The 21945-nt window shown below is 54.2% G+C and overlaps 7 protein-coding genes across 7 annotated transcripts; 3 read left to right on the top strand and 4 right to left on the bottom strand.

Moving 5' to 3' along the window:
• Nucleotides 1–263: 263 nt before the first annotated feature.
• B0H18DRAFT_1087921 (uncharacterized protein) lies at nucleotides 264–1339 on the top strand (the record flags this gene model as incomplete). Its single annotated transcript, XM_048032212.1, has 4 exons — nucleotides 264–288; nucleotides 342–794; nucleotides 853–911; nucleotides 971–1339. The coding sequence occupies 4 exons, from the start codon at nucleotides 264–266 to the stop codon at nucleotides 1337–1339; spliced, it is 906 nt and encodes a 301-aa protein (XP_047886293.1).
• A 229-nt stretch (nucleotides 1340–1568) lies between these two features.
• Nucleotides 1569–5210, bottom strand: B0H18DRAFT_1216176 (uncharacterized protein; the record flags this gene model as incomplete). The annotated part of the gene is made up of 18 exons (XM_048036664.1): nucleotides 1569–2175; nucleotides 2233–2271; nucleotides 2324–2480; nucleotides 2536–2592; nucleotides 2643–2694; nucleotides 2756–2917; nucleotides 2976–3105; nucleotides 3163–3224; nucleotides 3278–3351; nucleotides 3403–3459; nucleotides 3515–3660; nucleotides 3715–3941; nucleotides 3993–4167; nucleotides 4220–4338; nucleotides 4384–4550; nucleotides 4616–4724; nucleotides 4776–4967; nucleotides 5022–5210. 18 exons carry the CDS (start codon nucleotides 5208–5210, stop codon nucleotides 1683–1685), a joined length of 2607 nt encoding a protein of 868 aa, XP_047886292.1. The 3' UTR covers nucleotides 1569–1682.
• Nucleotides 5211–6788: 1578 nt separating this feature from the next.
• B0H18DRAFT_1125869 (uncharacterized protein) lies at nucleotides 6789–7420 on the bottom strand (the record flags this gene model as incomplete). Its single annotated transcript, XM_048035079.1, has 2 exons — nucleotides 6789–6863; nucleotides 6917–7420. The coding sequence occupies 2 exons, from the start codon at nucleotides 7418–7420 to the stop codon at nucleotides 6789–6791; spliced, it is 579 nt and encodes a 192-aa protein (XP_047886291.1).
• A 1094-nt stretch (nucleotides 7421–8514) lies between these two features.
• B0H18DRAFT_1125868 (uncharacterized protein) lies at nucleotides 8515–9462 on the top strand (the record flags this gene model as incomplete). Its single annotated transcript, XM_048035078.1, has 5 exons — nucleotides 8515–8749; nucleotides 8809–8842; nucleotides 8900–9008; nucleotides 9070–9220; nucleotides 9284–9462. The coding sequence occupies 5 exons, from the start codon at nucleotides 8515–8517 to the stop codon at nucleotides 9460–9462; spliced, it is 708 nt and encodes a 235-aa protein (XP_047886290.1).
• A 1138-nt stretch (nucleotides 9463–10600) lies between these two features.
• On the bottom strand, nucleotides 10601–12021 carry B0H18DRAFT_150571 (uncharacterized protein). The gene is made up of 11 exons (XM_048036874.1): nucleotides 11847–12021; nucleotides 11720–11780; nucleotides 11566–11658; nucleotides 11405–11503; nucleotides 11330–11339; nucleotides 11252–11269; nucleotides 11164–11189; nucleotides 11082–11107; nucleotides 10985–11019; nucleotides 10677–10932; nucleotides 10601–10626 (listed from the first exon to the last, which is right to left on the bottom strand). Exons 2-10 carry the CDS (start codon nucleotides 11773–11775, stop codon nucleotides 10804–10806), a joined length of 492 nt encoding a protein of 163 aa, XP_047886289.1. The 5' UTR covers nucleotides 11776–11780; nucleotides 11847–12021; the 3' UTR covers nucleotides 10601–10626; nucleotides 10677–10803.
• Nucleotides 12022–17043: 5022 nt separating this feature from the next.
• Nucleotides 17044–18330, top strand: B0H18DRAFT_1046715 (uncharacterized protein). Its single transcript, XM_048030813.1, has 3 exons — nucleotides 17044–17626; nucleotides 17673–17892; nucleotides 17938–18330. The coding sequence occupies exons 1-3, from the start codon at nucleotides 17428–17430 to the stop codon at nucleotides 18116–18118; spliced, it is 600 nt and encodes a 199-aa protein (XP_047886288.1). The 5' UTR covers nucleotides 17044–17427; the 3' UTR covers nucleotides 18119–18330.
• A 1170-nt stretch (nucleotides 18331–19500) lies between these two features.
• Nucleotides 19501–20178, bottom strand: B0H18DRAFT_960054 (uncharacterized protein; the record flags this gene model as incomplete). Its single annotated transcript, XM_048042909.1, has 3 exons — nucleotides 19501–19709; nucleotides 19858–19994; nucleotides 20021–20178. The coding sequence occupies 3 exons, from the start codon at nucleotides 20176–20178 to the stop codon at nucleotides 19501–19503; spliced, it is 504 nt and encodes a 167-aa protein (XP_047886287.1).
• Between the last annotated feature and the right edge of the window lie 1767 nt (nucleotides 20179–21945).

The raw sequence follows: 21945 nt of genomic DNA, 5'->3' as shown, positions 1-21945 counted from the left end.
GATTAACCGTCCATTCTGGCATAGATTCTCGCTTCACGGATGTACGGTGCCCTAAGTGCTCGGGTCAATCCCGCGTCGTCCATCCCTCCTGTCAATTTGTCCTGGCCTAAACCACTCAGAGCAAGCATACGTATCTCTCAGGCGTTTCTCCGGGGCCTCGGCAGCAGGGAAGGTTCGCAACGGCCGGCTGCAATAAATAACGACCACTGCGCTACACGTCCCCTCCCACCCTCTACCCAGTGTGAGCTTGATATATCGTCTCGATGATCGCTTCGCAAATTTGGCTCAGTAAGTCGAGCAAGAAGGCACATGTTCTATTGACTCTGACGGAGATCCCGCAGTCACCGGTGCTTCGTCAGGTTTCGGGAGGCTCGTCGCAGAGACGGTCCTCGAGAATGGCGGCATCGCGATCGCCACCCTTCGGAACCCCGACGCCCTCTCAGATCTCGCATCGCGATACCCGCCCAGCAAGCTCTCGGTCCTCAAACTGGACGTGCGCAACGCCGACGAGATCCGCGATGCCTTCGCCCAGGCGAAGGAGCTCTTCGGCCGGATCGACGTTGTCTTCAACAACGCGGGCTTCACACTCATGAGCGAGGCGGAGAGCGCGTCCGAGGACGTCGCCCGGGAGCTGTTCGACGTGAACTTCTGGGGTGCGGTGAACGTCAGCCGGGAGGCTGTCAGGTTCTTCCGCGAAGTGAACAATCCTCAGGGCGGTCGACTCTTGCAGGCGTCGTCTGCTGGGGGCATTGAGAGCCTCTCTGCCCTCCCGTACTACTGTGCGAGCAAACATGGTGCGTTGCCGGCCCGAACGATCGTACGAGTGGCCTGATGATCCAATGTCGATTCTAGCGCTCGAAGGCTTCACGGAAGGTCTCGCCGCAGAACTCCGGCCAGAGTGGAACATCAAGGTACGGCACCCTCACGAACCCATGCACTATACACTCACTATGCAGCTGCCTTGGTTCAGGTCACGTCGATCGTCCTCGGCTCATACCACACCAACGCCGGACCGAACATGAAGCGTCCACCCCCGCACCCCGCTTATATCGACGCCGACACGCAGCAACCCACCGCTCGGCTGCATCTCTACACGAAGCCAGCCGCCTACCCCGAGGCCGCCGCCCATCTGATCTGCAAGATCGCGGAGCTGCAGGACCCACCTCTGCGCGTGCCGCTAGGCCAGGACGCCGTCGAGACCCTGCGGAGGAAGGGGCAGAGTCTCCTCGAGACCGCGGAGGAGTACCACGCGTGGTCGGAGAACGTGCCGTTGATGAGTATAGAGGAGTTCCTGTCGAAACTGAAGCAGCAGACCGCCGGAGCTGCGACAGTAAATTGAGTCTATCGTCGACGGTTCGCTGACACTCGTCAACACATGTATAGCTAGCAGGGAGGGTGGAGTGGAGACTAAGGCACTGACGGATGTGTATGTTACATCATGAGGCAACAATTGGCTCGAGAAGCCCGACAAAGGATCATCGATGCCATAGGGCTTAATGGGCAAGAACTCCCGCATCCACTGCAGACCGCAAAGTATAATTTAGATGAGACTATCAAAGCTATCGACAGTGGTATCAACGACTTGGGACTGGATATGCTGACTAAACTTGAAGAAGAATCAGACCTCAATTTAACAGCGAGACAGGAAACTCAGAGCTTCAACCCAAAGCGAACAGTGCAGGCTACGAATAACCCGGTGGCGCGCCCAAATCCGACAGCTCTGGTCCCGCGACCGGCGCGCCCAGCACGATCCTGCGCAAATCCTGGATATCCGAGCGCAGGTTGAGCAGTTCGTCTAGACGCGATCCGAGCGGGTCGCTGGTCGTTGGGGGAACCGTCGCATGATTAGGCACAGAGGGTGCGGTGCGTACGGCTGCAGACGAGTCCGTTGATGGCAACGGTGGTACCCCTTCCTGCGAACCCCGTCGCCGCTTCTCTGGAAGGACGATAGGTGAGTACGGAGCGGAAGACTTGAAGGGCATGGGCTCTAAGAGATCAACGTCTCCTCGGGATCGGCGATGTCGAAGTAGGTGGAGTACGCCAAGCCCGACGAGCAGGAGCAAACCGACGACACCGCCGACTACGCCGCCTGCTATGGCTCCGACATTGGTGTGAGACGAAGTGACGCTGTTGGAGGGCGAGTTCCCGCCTGTGGAGGCCGCTATAATGGTACCGCTGTTTTCCATGTGAGTTAGTGAATGATTGTCGGCACGCTCGTCACTGCTATCTTACCTTCGCAGTATTGGAGCGAACAAGCCTCCTAGCGCGGGACTGTCTCGCATCAGACAGTGGCCTCTACATGAGATGTACTAGAAAGACTGACCTCGCTGTACTGTTCACGTAGGCACCACTCTCGACGTTGTACAGCGCAGAGAATGGGAATGTCGAGCCGTTGTTCGACGCATAGTTCCATAGTGCGTCCAAGAGTTGCCGACGTACTGTGTCATTGGTGAAGGTTGCGGCCGTGAACGCATTCCACGCTGTCGAGAGGCATAAGGGGCCGAGATCACTTCAAAATATATAACACCAACACACCTGAGTTGCCAGGCGAACTGTACGTGCTGTCGATGGGTAATCCGTACGCATACCCATCTGTATATTTGTAAGGACATCAGCAACGACTGGCGGAAAGGATTTCTTACTAGCTGTAGATTGGACTCGTTGTCCGTATGTCACCGTGAGCTTGTCAAGCCACTGTGTGGATATGTCAAGTGTCAGAATAGCACACGCTGGCAGCCTGATGAGATGCATGTACCGACTGATTCAAAAGATTGAACCCCAACAGGGTCTGAGGATAGAGGTTGTACGGCAGACACCAGCTGTCCTGGTCGCCGCCGAATGTCGTGAGCATGGATGTATGATCGCCAGCCACCAACGCAAGCGATTGCCATGTGTTGATGAAGTCAGATGCTGTGCTCTGGCGGTCCGCGAAACCCGTTAGCGTGTTGTGGTTCAATACGCAGTAGGACGCTCACGCCGAACTGTTGAGAGTCATCACTCGCGCCGACTAGGTGACTGATCTCCGCCATGGCCTGAATGGCGAATATGCCCTTTAGCGCGAGGTTGCTCGAATTCGAGGAGATAGCCCCGTTGTCGATAGACATCCTGCCGGCGAGAGGCAGTTGGTAAAATACATTCTCAATTCATAAGGATGACACATACTGATTCGCAGGAAACAGTGCGTTCTGCTTCAGATAGTTGGCCCACGTCTTGAGCAAGTCGTACTGTATCCATGTGAGCGTGAGCAGTACTGCGCTTCGCACAGACTGAGACGCACATAATCGTAAAGTATTGAAGTATCGTTTGAGTGCTGAGCATAAGCAAGGGCGATGATAAGCATGTTGCTGGTTTCTGCAGACGATTCAGGGGCGTACATAGGTACTGCAAACAGTACATGCTTACGTTCAACCGCCTCGCCGAGCATCAGGGTCGGACCAGATACCTCTGGAAACGAGCTGCCTGGCGTAAATTCAGCGACCTTGAACTGTCGTCCGAAGATAATCATGAAACTTACCTAGGTCTCTCACTGCGTACGGGAATGCTCCGATCGACGCGTTCTGTTGCTCCAGAAGAGGTACCAAGAGCGGTCTGACTAGAGAGGCATTGAAATACAGGAACATCGGCAGCGCAGCATACAAGTTCTCGACGGGAGTAACGCGTCTGTAGAGTGTCGTGTCAGAGATAACGCAGCGAGATAGGCCGGGCGTGGCTGACCGACTAGTCCCTGCATCTTTCATGAAGATTCGCGGTATGCTACCTGACCGACCAATGTCAGAAGGTGCCGTAAGCTCCAGAGAGCTGAATGCCTGTCGAGTGGCGAGAGAGAGCACGTTGAATAGCTTTCCATCAGGAGATATAGTTGAAGCTTCTGCACGGATCGCCTCGTCGAGAGCCGTCGCCGCAGCAAGCGAGTTATTGAAATCGGAGATGAAGAACTCTAACTGCGAGCAGATCAGTCGCATTCATTGTCGAGGATGCAATACGAAACATACGGCGCTCTCAGCGGTACCATACTCTGTAGTGTAGTACGGGCGCAGCGATGTGGTGTTGCCAGACAACGTGTAATTGATAGATGAATCGCGGACGTAACCGACGACCCAGACGACAGCTGAGTCCGTAGAAGATACATTTCCCAGATTGACTGATATGGGGAAGACGGGCCAGTTTCTATGAGACTCGTCAGCTATTGCTCCATGCAGGCGATGAATTTGGACGGTACATTAGGATTGGGCGATAGTCGTAATCACTGTCTTTGCTATTGACGCCTCCTGCGAGCACAAACTCTTCGTGGCAAACTAATGTTGCGCATGTCTGCCAGGTGACGTTGCGGCCTTGTTCCTGATGAGCATGAACCACATTCGGAGAGGGCATCCGTGAGTGTACCAAAGACATCGCATAGTACGCTGTACCGTCAATGGCCTGTTGATCAAATTCCTGAAAAGGTGATGACGTCTCGAGTCGCTCATGATGATATATGATGCTGTCGGTTTGTGTCGAGTTCCACGTAATCTTCTGACCTCGGTCTGTAAGTGTGCCACCATACAGCCATTCTATCAACGATGTTAGTTAGGCATACACACAAACGGTCATCATGACAAAGCATGGTTGTTCTCACCTCCGGTTATGTCTGAGTACAGCTGTACATCATGCGATTGGCCGTCGGTAGATGTGAAGTCCACAGCCAAGTAGGAGAACGGAAGAGACTGGCGTACGAGGTCGGATGGCTTGCTTCGATGTCAGTAGTCTAGAAAGTGAAACAAGCCCGAACAACGCACAGTTATTGGACTCAGAAACGTCAAGGTAACATTTAAAGGGCCAGCCTGGATGACTTGGATGGTGCGAGTTGGAGTCAGCTCTGTCTCGAGCACAGTGCCGGTGTTTACGGAGTAGTTGCTCGAAAGATTGTTATCGCCCATCAAGGTATACGTCTTTCCATCCACCCTGATCGTACATGCCCACCCCAGAGTCTACAATCCCGCGAAATCAGCCTATAACATGACTCAACACGGCAGAATTCCTACCTGCGTTGTCCAAAAGGACGGCCAACTACTCGAAGACGTCGTTGATGTGTTTGTCGTCCACATATACGCATTCAAGTAAGGCGTCCGAGCAGCAAGTGGGATTGCTGCAGGCCGGAACGTCTGTTCCCCATGGGCCTGCAAGAGGGTGAAGCGCGCAATAACAGCCAGAAACAGAAGGAAAATGAACATCGCGCAGGAACTGAGGAAGATTCCGGCCTCCCACCCTAGCGCATAGACACAGGCAGACTTCACTAGAGCGGAACGTTGGCCAGCAGCGGTTCGATGTCAGGGCGAGGCTCCATACGAGTCCTGAGCAGTCCAAAGCAAGTCTTGACGACCACGTCCAGGCAACGTGATTGACTCACAATCGAGACATAAGCTAGGTTCAGGATCGTCCGCATGATTATGGCAACTTATGAGCTACTAGTCGCAACGCTCGCTATCAGGACGATCATCACGAGCGGACATTCGTGCAGAAAGCACAGCTACGGCGATACGCCTCCATCCGAATCATCAGAAGCACAAGTGGCGGTAAGGCTTGTCAGACTCACCACCGTACGAGAGCAATATCCTGACTGGACTCATTGGCTACTGAGTAACTGTGGCCGCATATCTACGCGTTCACATTGCACTAAACGCTTCTCCTGCGAGGCATATAAGTAGTTCCTGCGGAGACATGGAATCCGTACTAATGCAGCACCGTAATCCCATGGGGATAATTGTCACTAGCCGGAGCGGCTGTTGATGGACTATGGACCTCATACGGTAGCTTCAGCGGTGCGACAGCCGCACCGCTCACACGGCTAAGGAACCTAGTGAAGTAATGCGTGGTCAGCGCTCAGCAGTGCATTGTGCATATGTACCCCGCAAGGTGAGCCGCTCCGACGGTATGCTGAGTCTCTCGAAGAAGCAGGTTCAAGTCTCACCTGAGATGCGTTGACGCTCTGAAGCACCGACGCGCTAGAAATACCAGGGCGGCGTACAGAAAGAGTGTTCAAGCGGCGTATTGGTGACAGTGTACGAATGGCAAGCGTCAATCCGAACTGGACAGAAAATGAGAGATGCTGCCATCCGAGAAGCACATCGGCTCCAAGAGGCGATGCTGATCTTGTTCATCTCAAGGCTGAAGTTGATAGTTCAAGTTGCCTTCGGTGCAGCTCATTCATCTGCTCATCAACGTACAATGCTACGCGAACGGTACTGATTAATTACTATCAGAACCTTGCGGATTCACTTGACATGAGTTGGTGACTTACCCCATACACAAGGCAGTGAGGATGGACACTAGCCGCGTTGCTTGCAAACTATCCTGTCGCGTCCGAGTCAGCTCACGGTGTGGACTCGAGAGCACGATGATAGTGAGAGAGTTCGCTCTGCATTTATGTATATAAGCGATGACTTATTTAAGTACTACTTACTACTTATGTATACCTCGCTAAAAGGGTAACCGTTGTATTCAGTCTAATACATGGTGGCTCAATGGTGGCTACCGTGCCTTGCCAATGCCATTCCTGAGTGTGCCTCTAGCAACTTGAACCGGACGATAGCGGACGACACACAGGCCAGAAACTTTGCGAGGTGATACCGTATCCTGTGTACAAGTGAATAGCTGACGAGACCCTATTTCCCGCAGACATAGCTACAGCGTAGGGCGACCCGGCCGGTCTGCTCGACCTCGTATCAGTTTGCTGGTGATAATACAGACTAGACCCGCAACCCCACAAACGGACCATTCAGTGGAATCCGGATCCAGCAAGTACAGCATCATCATTCCAGTCCACCAAGCCAATAACGCCTCACCGCCCACGAGAAGAGTCTCGTCAGCGTAGATTGATGCTCACACTGCGAAGAAGCCTCGTCAGTTGTTACGAACGGCTTCGGACGAAAAGACATACCGTCGAGCACCAATACTGCGGTCGCGCAGTATCCCGGTCACAGCGCTTGAAGCGCGTCGGTCCGAGGAGCTCGCTCTGTCCGCAATAGCAGCACATGTGCGACAGCTCGTCCTCTCCAGGCAAGATCTCGACCTCGTGCGCCACTTGCACACCGCCAGGTTCCGCGACCATCTTGCGCGTGCGCCCGGTTGGACGTATGACCGGCGGGTCTGCCTGGAGCATTGCATTGTATACACCGCCCTTGGGCTCAGTAACGAGGGGATCTCGATCGACGTCGCAGTCGAACCAAATCACTGGATGTTCTGAGGGAGACGATGCGGGTGCGTCTGCTTCGTTGGCTGAAGTGGAACAATTGAGAGTGGCGACTCTGCGGTCATCGGCCATACCGTACGGCTCGGCAAGGACGAGCATGTACTGGTTACGGTTGAGGCTGTCCTTTCGGGCGAGGGCGAAGACTAGGAGGCCTCTGGCATACGCAGGCATTCTGAAGTGTAAGATGGGCATGGCGGAGAGATGATGAGTGGTAGGGAGAACTTGCTGTCGCTGCTATAAGCTGCGAAGACATGCATATACGAGAATGCAGTGCAATGCTGGTCAATCAGACAGCGCCTCTCGGGTCATTTAGGGGGAAGACTTGGGAAGACTCATGTATACGTACAGAGTGAGTATTGCCCGGAATGAACTGCTTCAACTCTGGGTCAGCGAGGCGCTCACTGATCAAGAGGCTCGGTCAGCGCAACACCGCCCAGATCGAGTCGACAAGACGCTGAATGGTATGTGGCCGAACAGAAGGATGATGCAGATGATGACGGCGAGGACAAGTTCGAATCTGTTCGACCTTGTCGAACGGCAGCGTTTCAACACTGACACGGTGCGTCCGTCTCTGAATCTGGCTACCAACGTAGTACCGCTCAGACTGTTGAACGCAGATGGGCGCCGCTCGGCCTACTCATGCTACGATCCGATGGTTCTCCCTATGCTTCTCTTGGGCTGTTCCGTGCCGGCGCATGCTGTCCTCTGTGGACTGCTGCCGACAATAGTAGTTCTGGTCTCGTGCCATAAGTTGGACGTGGACTCCCGACGATATCCCTCTCAGGATATCTGGCATACCCTCAGCCTCTCCATACCGAGAACACTCGTAGCAACCTGTGAGCTAACACCATCTGCCATTAGTGCGGGATGTCGTACTCACACTACACATTCAGCTGTGAGGTGCTATCAAGACACGCCATGTTCACTCTTTGCTTGCTAATGATCCAGTTTCTCATGTGTATCCTGGTCAACGCTACCCCCATTCCTAACAGGCTGTCCACTTCAGAGGTGCGTAATGGGTTTCCAGTCTTACTGAAGCTACTCGTTATACTGTGATAATGGCATCACTTTCTCGACAGAATGCCACGTTAGTCGGCGCAAACGGTACTACTGTACGTAACCTACCACCACACCCGCCCTTCAGACCTCGCTCAGGTGAGTCTCGCCGTAGGCGTTACCCATTCAGATACCCATATCGTCACTGATGCATCTGGTCTTGTACTCGATGCAGCGATAGAACACTTCAAACGTGACCGTGAAGGTGCCGAATCATTCTGCTAAAACTCATGGCTTTACCTGATGTCGTCGAACAGAGTTCATTGGATGGCATGGGACCAACTCTGTGCGTGTCATGGTACAACCTGTACGCGCATATTATAAATCTTCGTCAGATAACCGCAGGATTCTGGGCTCAGCGGCTGTCGTTGGAGAGACCACCCATACAACAGAGTTTCTCGGAATACCTGGGGTTTACTAGTTCTGCGTCTGCGAAGCTTACGTCGGGTGCTGACGAGCAGTCAGGTAAAGCAAGTGATACCCCTCTGTTACTCTCTTTCTCATCGCCGCCTTCGTTGAGACAGGCGTCGGGTTGTACGTCACTGATGATCGCGAGACGTATGTCTACATTTTTCAACAACACCTCGGTAAACTGAAGGGCTACTTGTCTTATAGCGCTGAGATCTTCGCGCGCATGAACCAGCGCAGAAATCCGGGGACTGAACCAAGTGTATGCGCCATATTTGCGCGTTCATCGGACGACTGGCGGAACGGTATCACGAAGGTTCGCAGTTCATCGCTGTGATCAACAAGCTAGCCTGAGAGTTTGATCAAATGCTCAACAGGTCTTCATTCCGAACGAACTCGTTGGCGACGCAGAAGACAAGACAGAGAAGGCCAAATGGGAGAAGAACAGAGTGACATACCTGAAGAAGGAAGCAACTGGAGTTCCAACTAAGTCCATCGTAAGGATCAGTCGCATCGACAAGTACCGTAGTACGTAACGACATCCCCAACGTGTCTTCATCGCCAGCTGTATCACTGATTCACTCTCCTTAGAGGACTTTACCAACCAGAATCAACTGTTACTGCCCAACAGTGTTACAAGCAGGTTCTCCGCCCTCTGCGCCCCTCCTGATCACCCGATTACCTCCACCCGTGTCCCACATAACCGTTTGAACTACTTGTCGACAGATCTTCAGACAGCATGGAAAGTGAAGGGTACCGAACACATGTAGTGTACTTACCTTCAACCAGAATGTCATGTATACCCTTCGCCTTCCACATTGTCTGGAGTGGCTCAATCGGTGAATCAGACATTCTGCCATTGGTTCGCGAAGTGTAGGGCGGCCTCCATTAGGAGCCCGAGTGAATGAACTCGTCCCGACTGTGGGAGTAGACCAGCCCCAAAACTGTGATGTGGCATTGGTACGCCGAGGAGTAACAGTGCTAATATGCAAACTTATTAAGTAGGCACTTTCGGTACATACTGACACATACAGATTATTCACAAGAGACAGATGACCTTGTCATGAACAATCAAGCCACTGGAGTCGACTGTTCAGGAGAGACTAGCATATGTTATAAACACGACTCCGAGACGCGTCAGACATGCTAGAGGTTCCACGCACTAAGTATTACAAAGTCACTCGACGATGGGAGGTATCAAGGCTAACATGTAGTTACGCCTTCCGATCGCTCGTACTGTGAGTCATTCAGTGTACCGACGTGAATTGATTGGAGACCGGAAGTCGCTGGTTCGAGGCTACCGGTAACGAGTCGAAATCATGGGGGTAGAGTTCAACTGCACTTGGCTGGTTGTTACCAAGACTTCGTCTGGCGTTGAGACTACATATCGTAGGAAATCAATCAACGACTTTCGGGTTACAAGACTTCGGGGCCCACTTAGCTAGCAGTGAGTTCGCGTATACTACGACAGGGATAATACCATGAGTGGTGAAGCGAGATGACTCATATCTTATGACGTACGTTTGCATTGCAACTGCGCGAGCCCGCCATAGAGGAGACCGCCGTGGTCTAGCACAAACTGATACAACGGTATATGTCACACTAGACAAAATTGATGCAGCACAGCACGCACCGTCAGCAGCGTAGCTATCGAGGTCATCCTGTTGTACATCCATTAAGTCAATGCTAGTAGTACAACAACGGAATGATCGTTACTTGCATTGTTATGAGCCCCATGTTTATCGAGTAGAACATGAATGTTCGTATGATGTATTCCGTCCTGTATAGCGATGCCTATGTGAGCGCGCTTGATGACACTGAACGAGCACATACCCACGCAGCCCAGTCCGTCTTCGGTGGAGGTAGTACGTTTGGCTCGCAGTAATGACTACATCATTCGCAGCCGCACACGCTAGTGAGACAGACAGGACGATCTACGGCACTCATCGATATATACACAATGACGCCCTAGCATGATACGTACCTTTGCCGTAGCATCCTCGCGATAGTTTCGCCAGCCAAATGCAGTGAACCTATCGGATGTTTTAGCCAGCCGGAGATCTTGTAGAATTAGGGTCGGGCGCACATCCAAACGGCAGTAACTATGCACATCATATGAGCGTGGACGGGTACATCAATGCACAATCACTCACCACATCCCAACGCTGGTGAACAAGATAGTCAACGAGACGGCGTACGGTGGGAGGGGGCTTACCAATGCGGGCGACGGTCAGGAACATCTAGAACCATGTTAACAAATTCGTAATGCGGCTCACACGGCAGAAGACGTACAGGGATCACCAGCACTTTGTAATTCTTCTCACTGACTAGGACATTCTCAGCGGTCTTTCTTATGCACCGAATACCTCAGCTTGTGGAGGTGACGCACACAGCCAAACTCTATGCATATAGAAGCTAATCATTTGTCAACGCCTGTCGTTGTTGTTCATGAGCACCTTTTGCAGACGTACCATTGAACCATCATGACAGTTGAGGTCTGGTAAAAACGATTGACGCAGTCGGTCGACAAATCCTGAGAGCGCCCTAGCGCCATCATACCTCAAGCGGGGACGTGATCTGAGTATATGAGAAATTCAGTCGTATGTGACATGTCTCAGCATTGACGTGGAAACCTACTGCAGCGGTCCTACACCCCAAATTCATGAGCATCGAGGATCAGGCAATAACGCAATGACAGCGAGGGTGGCTTACCAATGAAGCACATTGATTTTCGCCGCCATACCATGCCATTGGACCGAGTAGGTATATAACATGACTGCGCAAGCAATGGTGTGTACGATCTCCAGGAACCTACCGCCACGAAAGGCAGTCAGTGAGGGGTGGTTTTGGTCATTCCAGAATAGCAGACGTGCATCACAACGTAGATTGTAGCCTTCACGCGTCTCCTGTCTTCAGGATACCAGCGCTGATACAAGCAAAATTGACACAAGGCTACGTCGGATAGCCTGCAAGACAACGAACCGTGAGTCTCGCTCTAATGAGGGAATTGTCGAGGACGGAACGTACATGAATGTTGGGATTAAAGCCACAAAGACACCCCGGGAGGTTGCTCGAGAACCCATCGCAACTGGAGTAATTGTACAGAGCCGATGAGCGGATACGAAGAATAGTCGACGGCAGCTGCCCTATATACATGGTCATACCGCCTATTTCGTATCGACGAGATCAGTATGGACACGATGATGGTGAGCGCGCAAAGAGGGCGCGCCACAGGCGACGCACGGAATCGAACTCCCGCAGCACGAAGCCGAGGCCAGTCTTCTGCGATCAACAATGTCTTCCATTGCAGAAGCCTGGGCGCTGCTGACCTGTGTCGCGGCGGATTACCATCCCTGACGCTGGAGATGACACCGCCACGGACCTCTGCCGGTCGCCTGAAATCCGGTCGCCCTGCCATTGACTCGTGTCGCTCAACATCCTTGACAAGTCTGGCCCGAGCGCAGTGTATCCGGGCACTGAGAGTCGTCTTCCCCCCTACTGGCACCCGGGATGCTAAGTGGTTCATTGATGAAGTTGCGGCCCCACGTACCAATACGCACTAATATCGTCACGGAACGACCTCCGAAGCCAAGTCGGGACGCGCTACCTTCCTCATGCATAGCTCTTCCTGATTCCCACACTGCACAGCTTCTCTCAGAAGATCGTTACGCACATCACGAACTTCCCTCGGACTCCTGTAGTAGTGCGGTCAGATTGGCAGTGCATATATGCACTTAGAGCGCGACATAGATCATAGATGGCCCAGACGGAGCCTGAGGGTCAAAGACTCTGCATTCCGGCAGCTTGTACTGCGGAAACCTGAAACTACACTGAACACTGGCAAGACGTCGAATCAACGCTTGCTGCGGTGTTCATCATTAAAACATATGCACGCACCCGTAACATGTTGACGAACATTCTTTCCGCCAGCCTTGTGCGCCCATTGTTGATCCACGGCGGCCGAACTCTTGTAGAACTTCTTGTCTCATTCGTGCCCAGCGCTGCATGCTCCAAGATATCCTTCTAATATGTCATACCATCGCTGAGCATTGTTGATCACGTCTCCATTCTTGGGTTCTCGCAGCTTTACATGTCGTACCGCTTTCAACGTCGCTGCCCTCCGCGCCTGAGGGAAACTCTTCGGCATTGCGAAAATCGCCTTCTTCGCACAAAGAGATACGCTATAGTTATGCCAGTGAGCTATCCCCTGTATATCCCGGCTCCATCACGAACCATCCAGGTAGCCGCATACGTACTGAATCCAGACACTCGTTCGGGATGTCAGCGCATGTTCTACATCTAGACTGAACTTAGACTGAACTCGCATTATCGTTGCGACGTCATCTCCAGTCGAGATGAGAAGGCACTCACCATTATAGACCACTCTGATATTTGGACAGGAAGTGACTGTCGTACTCGTAGAAAATCAAACGCAAACGTGGACGTGGATTGAGTCTGGGAGAAGGCGCAATACGAGCGTTTGGATCACTGGAAAAGCATGATCAGCACTGACATTCAAAAAGCTAAAACACCATAAGGTTAAGATTGTCATGGACATACCCTAAGTACTAGCAGCTGGCTACGGTCCGGCATGCCACGACCCGCGCGAGGTGATTCGTGGAACGACGAAGACATACTCAGCACGTCACATTGACAGTGCCATACTACGTAATGTGCGTTGCAAGGACCTGCCCAATGAAAGTAGTGTTCCGTGCGATGCGTCGACGCGGACGGCTGGATTCCTGAATGCCGTCCCACAGAGTTACAGAGAGCTCAATTGATGGTCCGACAGAAGCGTTGTAATCCTCCAGAGAGCATAGCTGCGGATTTGACGCGAATGTGACCAGGTTAAGTAACAGATGAGGATGATCGACGCGGAGGAGAAGGAGGGTCGACCCAAGTTCGACCCAGCAGTGCAATTACATAATACAGTCTACTAATAAGTTACTCCACTACGTAACTTACAGTCACTCAAGTACTATATCGGGCCACGATCTGAGCCACCCTAGGTAATGGGCCATCGTGGCCTACAGCGCGTTCTACTCCTTCTATCGCCACACTTTCGATATCTACAGCTTGCTATATGTCCCACCATGCACTATGCTCACTCACACGCCCATACAGCAAAGGTTTGGAGCAGGGCGGCGATTATGAGGGAGGGTACCCCGATTTGGTAAGTGTCAGCTGAGAAGCCCCGACCTACGGACGCCTTCTTTCATCTTACTCTCAGCCCTCTACCGCGCGACAACTCTACTGCCATAAGCATACCTACGCCCATCCCTGCACGCACTCTCAGGCCCACCAACGATGCCTGACAACGTATGAGGCCATATCGAGGTTTGGGGTATGCTGATCAGGGTTCCGCCGACTATGTGCAACTACATTGCTAAGCTTCGAGACGTGCAATCCAAACTGGTATGTTTGCATAGTCAGAGCTTCGGTCTTTCATATCTGAAGGTTCACTTATTTTTAGGTATTTTATTTCACCCAGAATCACACTCGCAATAGGACCGCTCAACCGCTGATCGAGACGACGACCACGGCGAACTACATGAATACGGCAGGGCCAACGCGAGGTTCAACACCATAAATAGGTATGTCCATTGTTTCTCAAGCAGATCATACATATTCGCCTCGATCTTCGCCATCCAGGACTCGACAACATGCATGCCACTTCCTCGCCATCCCCAAGCTCGGGTCCATCCCCTCAAGCCAGCGCAAACTTACCAATCTCGTGCTCACTAGTTATGAGGGTGGATGGGTGGGAATGACGACATGGGGTCTGCAGTATATAAGGCAGAAGTTCGCAGTGAGTGCTCTTCAGACTCGGACACTCCCCAGCTCGCAATCAGATCTCTCTGCTGCCGCCTCACCTCGCAAACATCATGCCCTCTCAGCTGTGGCCCGAAGACTCTGACGTGGACAGTGACGAAGCACCCGAGCTGCAGTCAGTTACTGACACCGATAGCGAGCGCGACTTTGACGACGAAGACCATGACCTCGATGATCAAGAGAGTATTGAAGACGACGATGACTCCGATGGCGAGATCTGGACCGACATAGATAGTTCGGAGGACGAGATGAGCAATGACGGCGATGCTGGTGAGTGGCCGCGTCTCGGAGTAGAGACACTGCCGTGCTGACATACGATTTTGCACAGTAGATGAAGATGATAAAGATCGCAGTAACGGTAGCGGTGCCGATGTGCATGCCGATGCGCAGATCAAGTGAGTACTAGCATCAGGAAAAATGACAATCCCTAGGTCAGCCAATATAGGGGACATAGTTGGTATAGGCTCATTGCAATCCCCCCTGTGTATAGCATGCTTGCAGAATCTGTAGTGATCTGTAGCAGGTCATAGTACCACCATGGTCAACATAGAACAGCATAGTACACAATAGAATGATAGTACTATAGGCCCATAAGCCAACATACTGAGACATATTCCATCATAGTAGACATCTCAAAGCATAGCACTGATAATATGGGATCATACTGGTCACTCGGTCGTCCCCAGCTCATATAACAGAAAGAACATCAAATAAAATGTAATAGATTGCAAGATGACACAGTATTACAACTACGAAAACAAGTATTGTATGCATAGACAGAGCACACATGTGTCCCGTGCTCAACCAGTACCCGTACCCACCCCGGGCACCCCGGGTACCAACCCGCTGCAGCAGTACAGGTTGTGCAAGTCAAAGCGAGATCAGGCGGGTGAGAGCGGGTAGGCAGGCGTGAGGTACGCAGACGGGCGAGAGTGGACAGGGGGTCGAGAAGGTACGTGTGGAAAGGAAAGCGGGCAGCCGGGCAAGAGCAGGCGCGTGGTCGACTAGGTGAGTAGGTAAGTACTAAGTGGGCGAAAAGGCGGGCGAGGCGCAACACGGCCGTCTGTCTTGCTGCGACGGCGAGCATCCTACGTATGCGTGGTAGAGGCGCACGCACCTCAACAAGCACCTTGGCATATCAGTTAGTCGTAGAGGTGGGCGAATTCCTCGAGCTGGCGGATGATGCTGCCCATGAAGCCGTATTTGAAGCGGACGAGAGCGGGGTGAGACAGTCCGGTCAGGCCTGACAGTGAGGTCGCTGGGACTGACAAAGTTTGCGCCGCCGGTGTACTCACCTAAGCTAGTACGAGGTCGAGCGAGCGAGTGGGCAAAAACAGGTGGGCAAGACGCGTGAACGAGCGGGCAGGACGCGTGCGCGAGCGGACAAGAATTCCCAGGTGGGCAAGAGGGGGCGGGAGAGGCGAAAGCGAGCGGGTCGGCTAGCAAAAGAACGAGGCCGGCAAGGGCGAGCGGGCGGGCGGGCGAGCGAGAGGACGAGCGAGCGAGAGGACGAGCGAGAGGACGAGCGGGCGGGCGAGCGAGAGGGCAGGCGGGTGGGCGAGAGGGCGGGCGAGAGGGCGGGCGAGAGGGCGAGAGGGCGAGCGAGCGGGCAAGCAAAGCGGGCGGATGGGCAAGCGAACGAGGGGGAGAGCGGGAAAGCGAGGGGACGAGGGCGCGAGCAAGCGGACGAGTCGAGCGCACGTGGAATGCATCCGGGTCTTCGTCCGGTGCAGGGGTGATTGATGTCGCACTTGATGAGCTGGGAGAAGACGGGAGGCGGGGCGGAGATGACCGTGGGGGCGTTGCGACGAGGGACAGCGCTTGCGGGAGTGGTGTGGAAGCGGGCGTGAGATGCGGAGAGGAACCGAGGTCGAGTGGTAGGCGAGGTGGATTGACTGGATGACGGTCGACTCTTTGGCACAGATAGAGAGGCAGACAGTACCCGAGGACTGCCGTCGCTGGCAGTGGCATAAGTAGATGTAGCCCGACTGTTTGAGGCCGAGGGTTGTGCAGAGCCGTTGGAGAGATGGCGCGCGTCAGTGTAAGACGTCTTTGACGAGCGCGCCTGACTTGACGGGGGCCGCTCGGCGTAGGCAAGCTGGACGGAGCCGTTCGAGACGACGGACTGCCGTGCCTTTGCGACGACGCTCGCCTGCTCGAAGTATGCGCTGTCCTCGACCGGCCTACTCCACCGTAGTGTCGTGCTCCTGCGGTCGACACCCAAGACTGCGACGTCGACTGCTGCGTGACTTATACACAGCTGGCCCATCGAGTCGGGGCACTCACCTAGCGAGCCTCCACTGAGGCTCATTACGGCTGCGTGCCGTGCACCTCGCCTCTTGGGAGCGGGCCCGTCCGCGTGTCTTGAAGATATGCGGCGGGCAGGGAGCGGCCGCGAGGGAAGGGAGGTACTTCGAGTTGGAGGCTTGGAGCAGTGAGAGGCGTGTCGTGGCAGTTGTGGCAGCAGTCGGCATTCACCGAAGCGAGCGCTTCGCACTTGCAGACGACGGCGCGCCTCTGCCAGCTGCTCTCTCGCCCACTTCGCTCAGCCGCCTCTCGTCTGCTTCGTCATCTCCAGCCTATCTGCCAAATGCTCCGATGCTCATCTTTCGGCCCTCTCGCAAACTCTTCCGCTCTACCACTCGACTGTGTCAACCCCTGGTCGAACTCGCGGCTCTGGCGACGCCCCCGCCCGATCCAGGACCGAAACGATGCACCTACAAGTCCTGCGTCGAGCGAGAGAGCCGCGCGAACTGCAGGAATAGGGGGTCAGAAGGACAGGAGGAGAGCACGAAGAGGAAGAAAGGGGAAGGGTGTAGTGTGAGTTGGATAGAACGAGCGCGAAGGCTCAAGCTCGAAGGTACGCCCTTACAGCCAGACACACCCCATTCACGGCTGCCCTGATGAAGTCCCGCACCCGCAGGCGTTTGGTGAATGAGAAGTCCGTCGCGCGCCTTGCTGGCCACGAAGACAGCTCCTCCATCGCTCGGGACGACTTCCACGTAGTATCCGCCAGGTATGCGCTGCACGGCCACGTGTCGGACGTGCCTCGCTGCACGTCTGGCGCTCTCAGTTCATTCACGACCAATGTTTGTGTAATTTGTACGTTTATCATGTTGCCCGATGTACACACTGCTGACGAAAACAGTGACCTGTCCCGCGACGCGCGTACTTGCAGAAGCACCCGACGTGTCGATTGATTCCACACGCACGACGGACAATGGCCCGGCAAGGACGAGCGTGAAGAGCGTGTCTAGGACGAACACACTCACAACGAAGACATGCAGCAAGGACAGGCCTGCAGCCCACCAACCACAAGCACAACAGGTACGACGCAGGCGAGCACGATGCAGGTGCGCACGATGCAGGTGAGCACGACACAGACGAGCACGACACAGATGAGCACGACACAGACGAGCACGACACAGACGAGCACGACACAGACGAGCGCGATACACTGGCAGGCAGGTATGCGAGCGCGTCTGGGCGAGTGCGACGGGAGCGAACACAACGGGGATGAACATTAACAGGGCGAACATGGCCAGGGCCGGCCAACACGTTCAGGACGCATACGACGCTTGCGACGCCGTCTAAGTGCACGTAAACAGGGCACTTGCCTGCAGGTACCGAATCAAACTTGTAAGCTGATGGATCGGGAGCGTACGGGCCCGTGTTCAAGGAGACCGAGGATTCATTCCCCTGATACAGTGTGCATAGAAACCTCTAATAGTATATTGTCTACTATGTATAGCCTATGGCTCGGAGTTCCACGTCTGCCTGTAATGTTATCACATCAATTCCTGGAATGAGTCTAAGCTGTGACTCTCGTAGCTTCGGTGATATCACAGTGCACCGATGAGTATCACTGCTATGCGGCATTTGTTTTTATATCCTCGTCAATGGTTTGATATACACAACAGATGAAAGCTATTGACTCCTATGGCCCACTTACACCCGACTACGCTGTACTATGGACAACTATGGATTAATAGATAGTCAATGCTGACGTCTACAGCCCTCTACAGCCCCTATGGCTCCTATCATGGTGATGTAACTTCAGTGGGTGCTATGGCCCGGAAAGCTTTTTCCTGATGTAGTACTCACCTTTACACAATCGAACCGGACAATTGACATGATCATACAGTGACATTACGGAGGCAATGAACTCATCGGCCTTTGAAGCTGCCAGTGAGCCTGAGCTCGCTGCAGATGCAGGTAAGTATTTAATTGGATCGTCTTCCGGGTTGACAAGGATACTAATACTATGTTATACAACCAGGCATTGTCAAGCCACCCAACTATGAGTTCGAGAATCACGAGGAGCGACTTCAGGCGGCAGTTGCTGCTGTTAAGTCGCGCGGCTTGAAGGCAAATGGGCAGCCTGTCTATGCTGTCCGCATCAGGAAAACCCTCTTTTAGCAATAACAACGAATGTTGTATTATTACCGCGAAAGACGAGTAATTGTAGCCATTCGTATGTTCGCTGTAGTAGCAGTATATTCGCTATGGTCGAGAACTCAAATATGAATAACACGATATTGCGAAGAATGCAGCCGTGTTCGGGCCAGGGTTCTACACTATTATATGGATCATTCCCTTTATTCTCTTATTGTTCGCAGTACATTCAGCACACAGACACGTAGGTATCAGAAAACGTGGAATGCATTGCAATGTACTGTTGACGATCCAGGACAATACAGCCAGTACTACTACTACTACTACTTGTCGGCGAGCTACTTCTAATGTATAATACTTGTGAACCACTCGAGATCAGTACCTATCCATCGTATGGCTCCAGCTAACACTTGATGTATGGGGAGAGAGAAAGCACGGGCATGCGAACTAGCGGATGGCCGAGCAGAAGCGCTGTGAGCGAGCGCGAGCGGGTGAGTGTACAACTCAATCAGATAGACAAGTGGGCGGGCAAGAGAGAGCGTGGGCGAGAGATGGGTGGGCGCAAGGGAGCACAGGCAAAATTAGGCGTGGGCAAGAGGCAGCGCAAGCAAGAGGCGACGCAAGCAAGAGATGGCGCAAGCAAGAGACGGCGCAGGCGGGAGGCAGTGCAGGCGAAAGGAGGCACCGGCGGGCGGAGGGTGGGCATGGAGGCGAGAGAGGGTGGGCGGGCGAGAGCTTGAAGCCGCGAGAGGACGCATGCGCAAGACCGACAGGTCGGCAGATGAGCGAGCTGGCAGGAGGATGAGCGTGCGGGCGAGAAAGAGCGGGTGAGCAAGTGGGCGGACGAGAGCGTGCCAGTGAGTGCGTGAGTGAACAGGTAGACACTTAAACGCGTGAGGTAGCAAGAGGGCAACAGTGAGCGGGCGATAGCTACTCACTGGCCCTTCCCTTCTCATGCTCAGCCTCAATGAACTGGATCGCGGCGACGACGTGACCGATGACTTCTGCGTCTTCGGTGACATAGAGGTTGATTTGCTGTCTCTTGGAGCCTGCGCGGCGCCCGTCGGGCTTGAGCCTCGGACCCCATAGAGAGGCACGCACCTCGTGGATGCGTACGCAGCTGCGCATCGCAGTACGGACACTATGATGTTGTACCCGCGGAGCTTCTCCGTGTTCAGCACGCTCAAGAGGTCGCCGATATCAAGTGTCTTCGTGCTCGCTTGCGTTGTTGATGTTGATGAGTCGGTTACCTCGAACATACTGTAACTCAACGGTAGGGAAGGGAAGATGAGTGTGGACACTGTGGAGGGGAGTCATGCGAGTCGCGACGTCGCCAACGTGGCGATGTGAACACGTGATTTGATCCAGATCTCATTCAGGGCAGACATACCTGCCCTTAGGCCATTTGAGTTTACCGTCTCTTGGTCCGCCGCTCCCAGTAACTAGTTACCGCCCTACCACCCAGCACCCTTCCGCAATAGTGCGCTGAATCGGGCGTACACGAGCGCTACCACGAGCAAATCGACGGCTCGAATCAGCACGCGGACGCGGCGGACCGTGGTCAACGAATGGGTGGCTGGCGCGCCAGGGGTGCAGCACAACGTACACGACGACGACGAGCGCGCAGGCCCATACCCTGCGTGCAGACATGGCCGATGGACGGACGATGGACACACGAGCAAAGGGAAGGAAAGATGAGTGCATACGCAGGCGGGTGGGTACGCTAACAACGAACACAGGGTGCAGTGACGTGCAGCACCAGTCTGCTGCACGACGCGTACGGCGACTGCGAGCACGCGGAGCCCTGCATGCAGACACGGCCGGCGAACGGGCTGCCGGGCGTACGAGCGAGCTGACTACCGGGCGGACGAGCAAACAGACTACCCGGGCGGGAAAAGCGGGCAGCCTGAGGCGAGCGGGCGGGTAAGCGGGCTGGCGACAGCACACACGCGCCGACCGCAAGTGCGCCGGGCGAATGCCCAGCACGTCGACGTGGTCGAAGAACGTGCAGCCAGCCAAGCAGGCGGGCGAGCGGGCACACAGGCGGGCGATGACACGCACGGCGACCGCGAGTGTGCATGGCGAATGCCCAGCACACAAGCACAGCCTACGAACGGACCGCGCGCGCGTGAGCAAGGGACGGCAGACAGCGGCAGCGTTGAGGAGGGCCGGGGTGTGCGCCAGCGCGACCCGCCGACCGCGAACACACAGGGCCGGTGCCTGGCTTGCACACGCAGCCGACGAGTGCGCCGTACGTACGGGCACAGTAGCGAGAAGTCAGGAGGGCGTGCGGATGATGCGTGACGAGCGGGGATGCGCGAGCATGAGCGAGCAGGGAGGAAAGGGAGGATGGCAGGTGCAGCCTGAGGTAACAGGCCCAAACTCGCGTCCACTTACCCACTCCGAGTCCGCTCATCTGCCCTTAGTATTCGTCTGCCCGCTCACTGTGAAATGCTAGGTAGCCCGAAATATATATCAGTCTAGATGATTTGTGGTACACAGCATCTATTGTTATTATGACATTGCATTGACAACTCGGGAAGAACCTAAACAATTACTACTGCGTGCACAATCAAAGTAGGAAATTGTCTGATATTACTCGTAATGGACCAAACACGACGCGAAAGTCTCGGAATTCGCGACGTTCCACATGTTAGCGGGATTTTTGGTGCGTTATCGCGAATTCCGGAAAGAGGGTTTTCCTGATGCGCGCGGCTGCGAGAGACTACAGCATCGCCCGCCAGACGCTCGCAGCTCGATACAAGGGGGAGACCCAGTCACGTCAGGATGCGCATGCAAACGAGCGCAAGATTTCGGCTGCGCAGGAAGAGGTCCTCGTCGCATGGATCAAAGAACTTGGGCGGCGCGGTGTTCCCATGTCCCAGCAGGCTGTTCTCGACTACGCATCCGACATCGCAGAGACCCCTCTCGGCGCGACTTGGTACAAGCGCTTTCGGCGCCGCCACCCTGATCTCTCGGTTCGCTGGACAACAAAGCTTGAAGAATGCCGCGCGCTGACGCGACGA

The sequence above is a fragment of the Fomitopsis serialis genome (genome assembly GCF_022376445.1).
Source record: "Fomitopsis serialis strain Sig1Antser10 chromosome Unknown B0H18scaffold_172, whole genome shotgun sequence".
Lineage (NCBI taxonomy): Eukaryota > Fungi > Basidiomycota > Agaricomycetes > Polyporales > Fomitopsidaceae > Fomitopsis > Fomitopsis serialis.
Note: the sequence above shows the minus strand (reverse complement) of the source record. Positions and strands in the feature narration are given on the sequence as shown.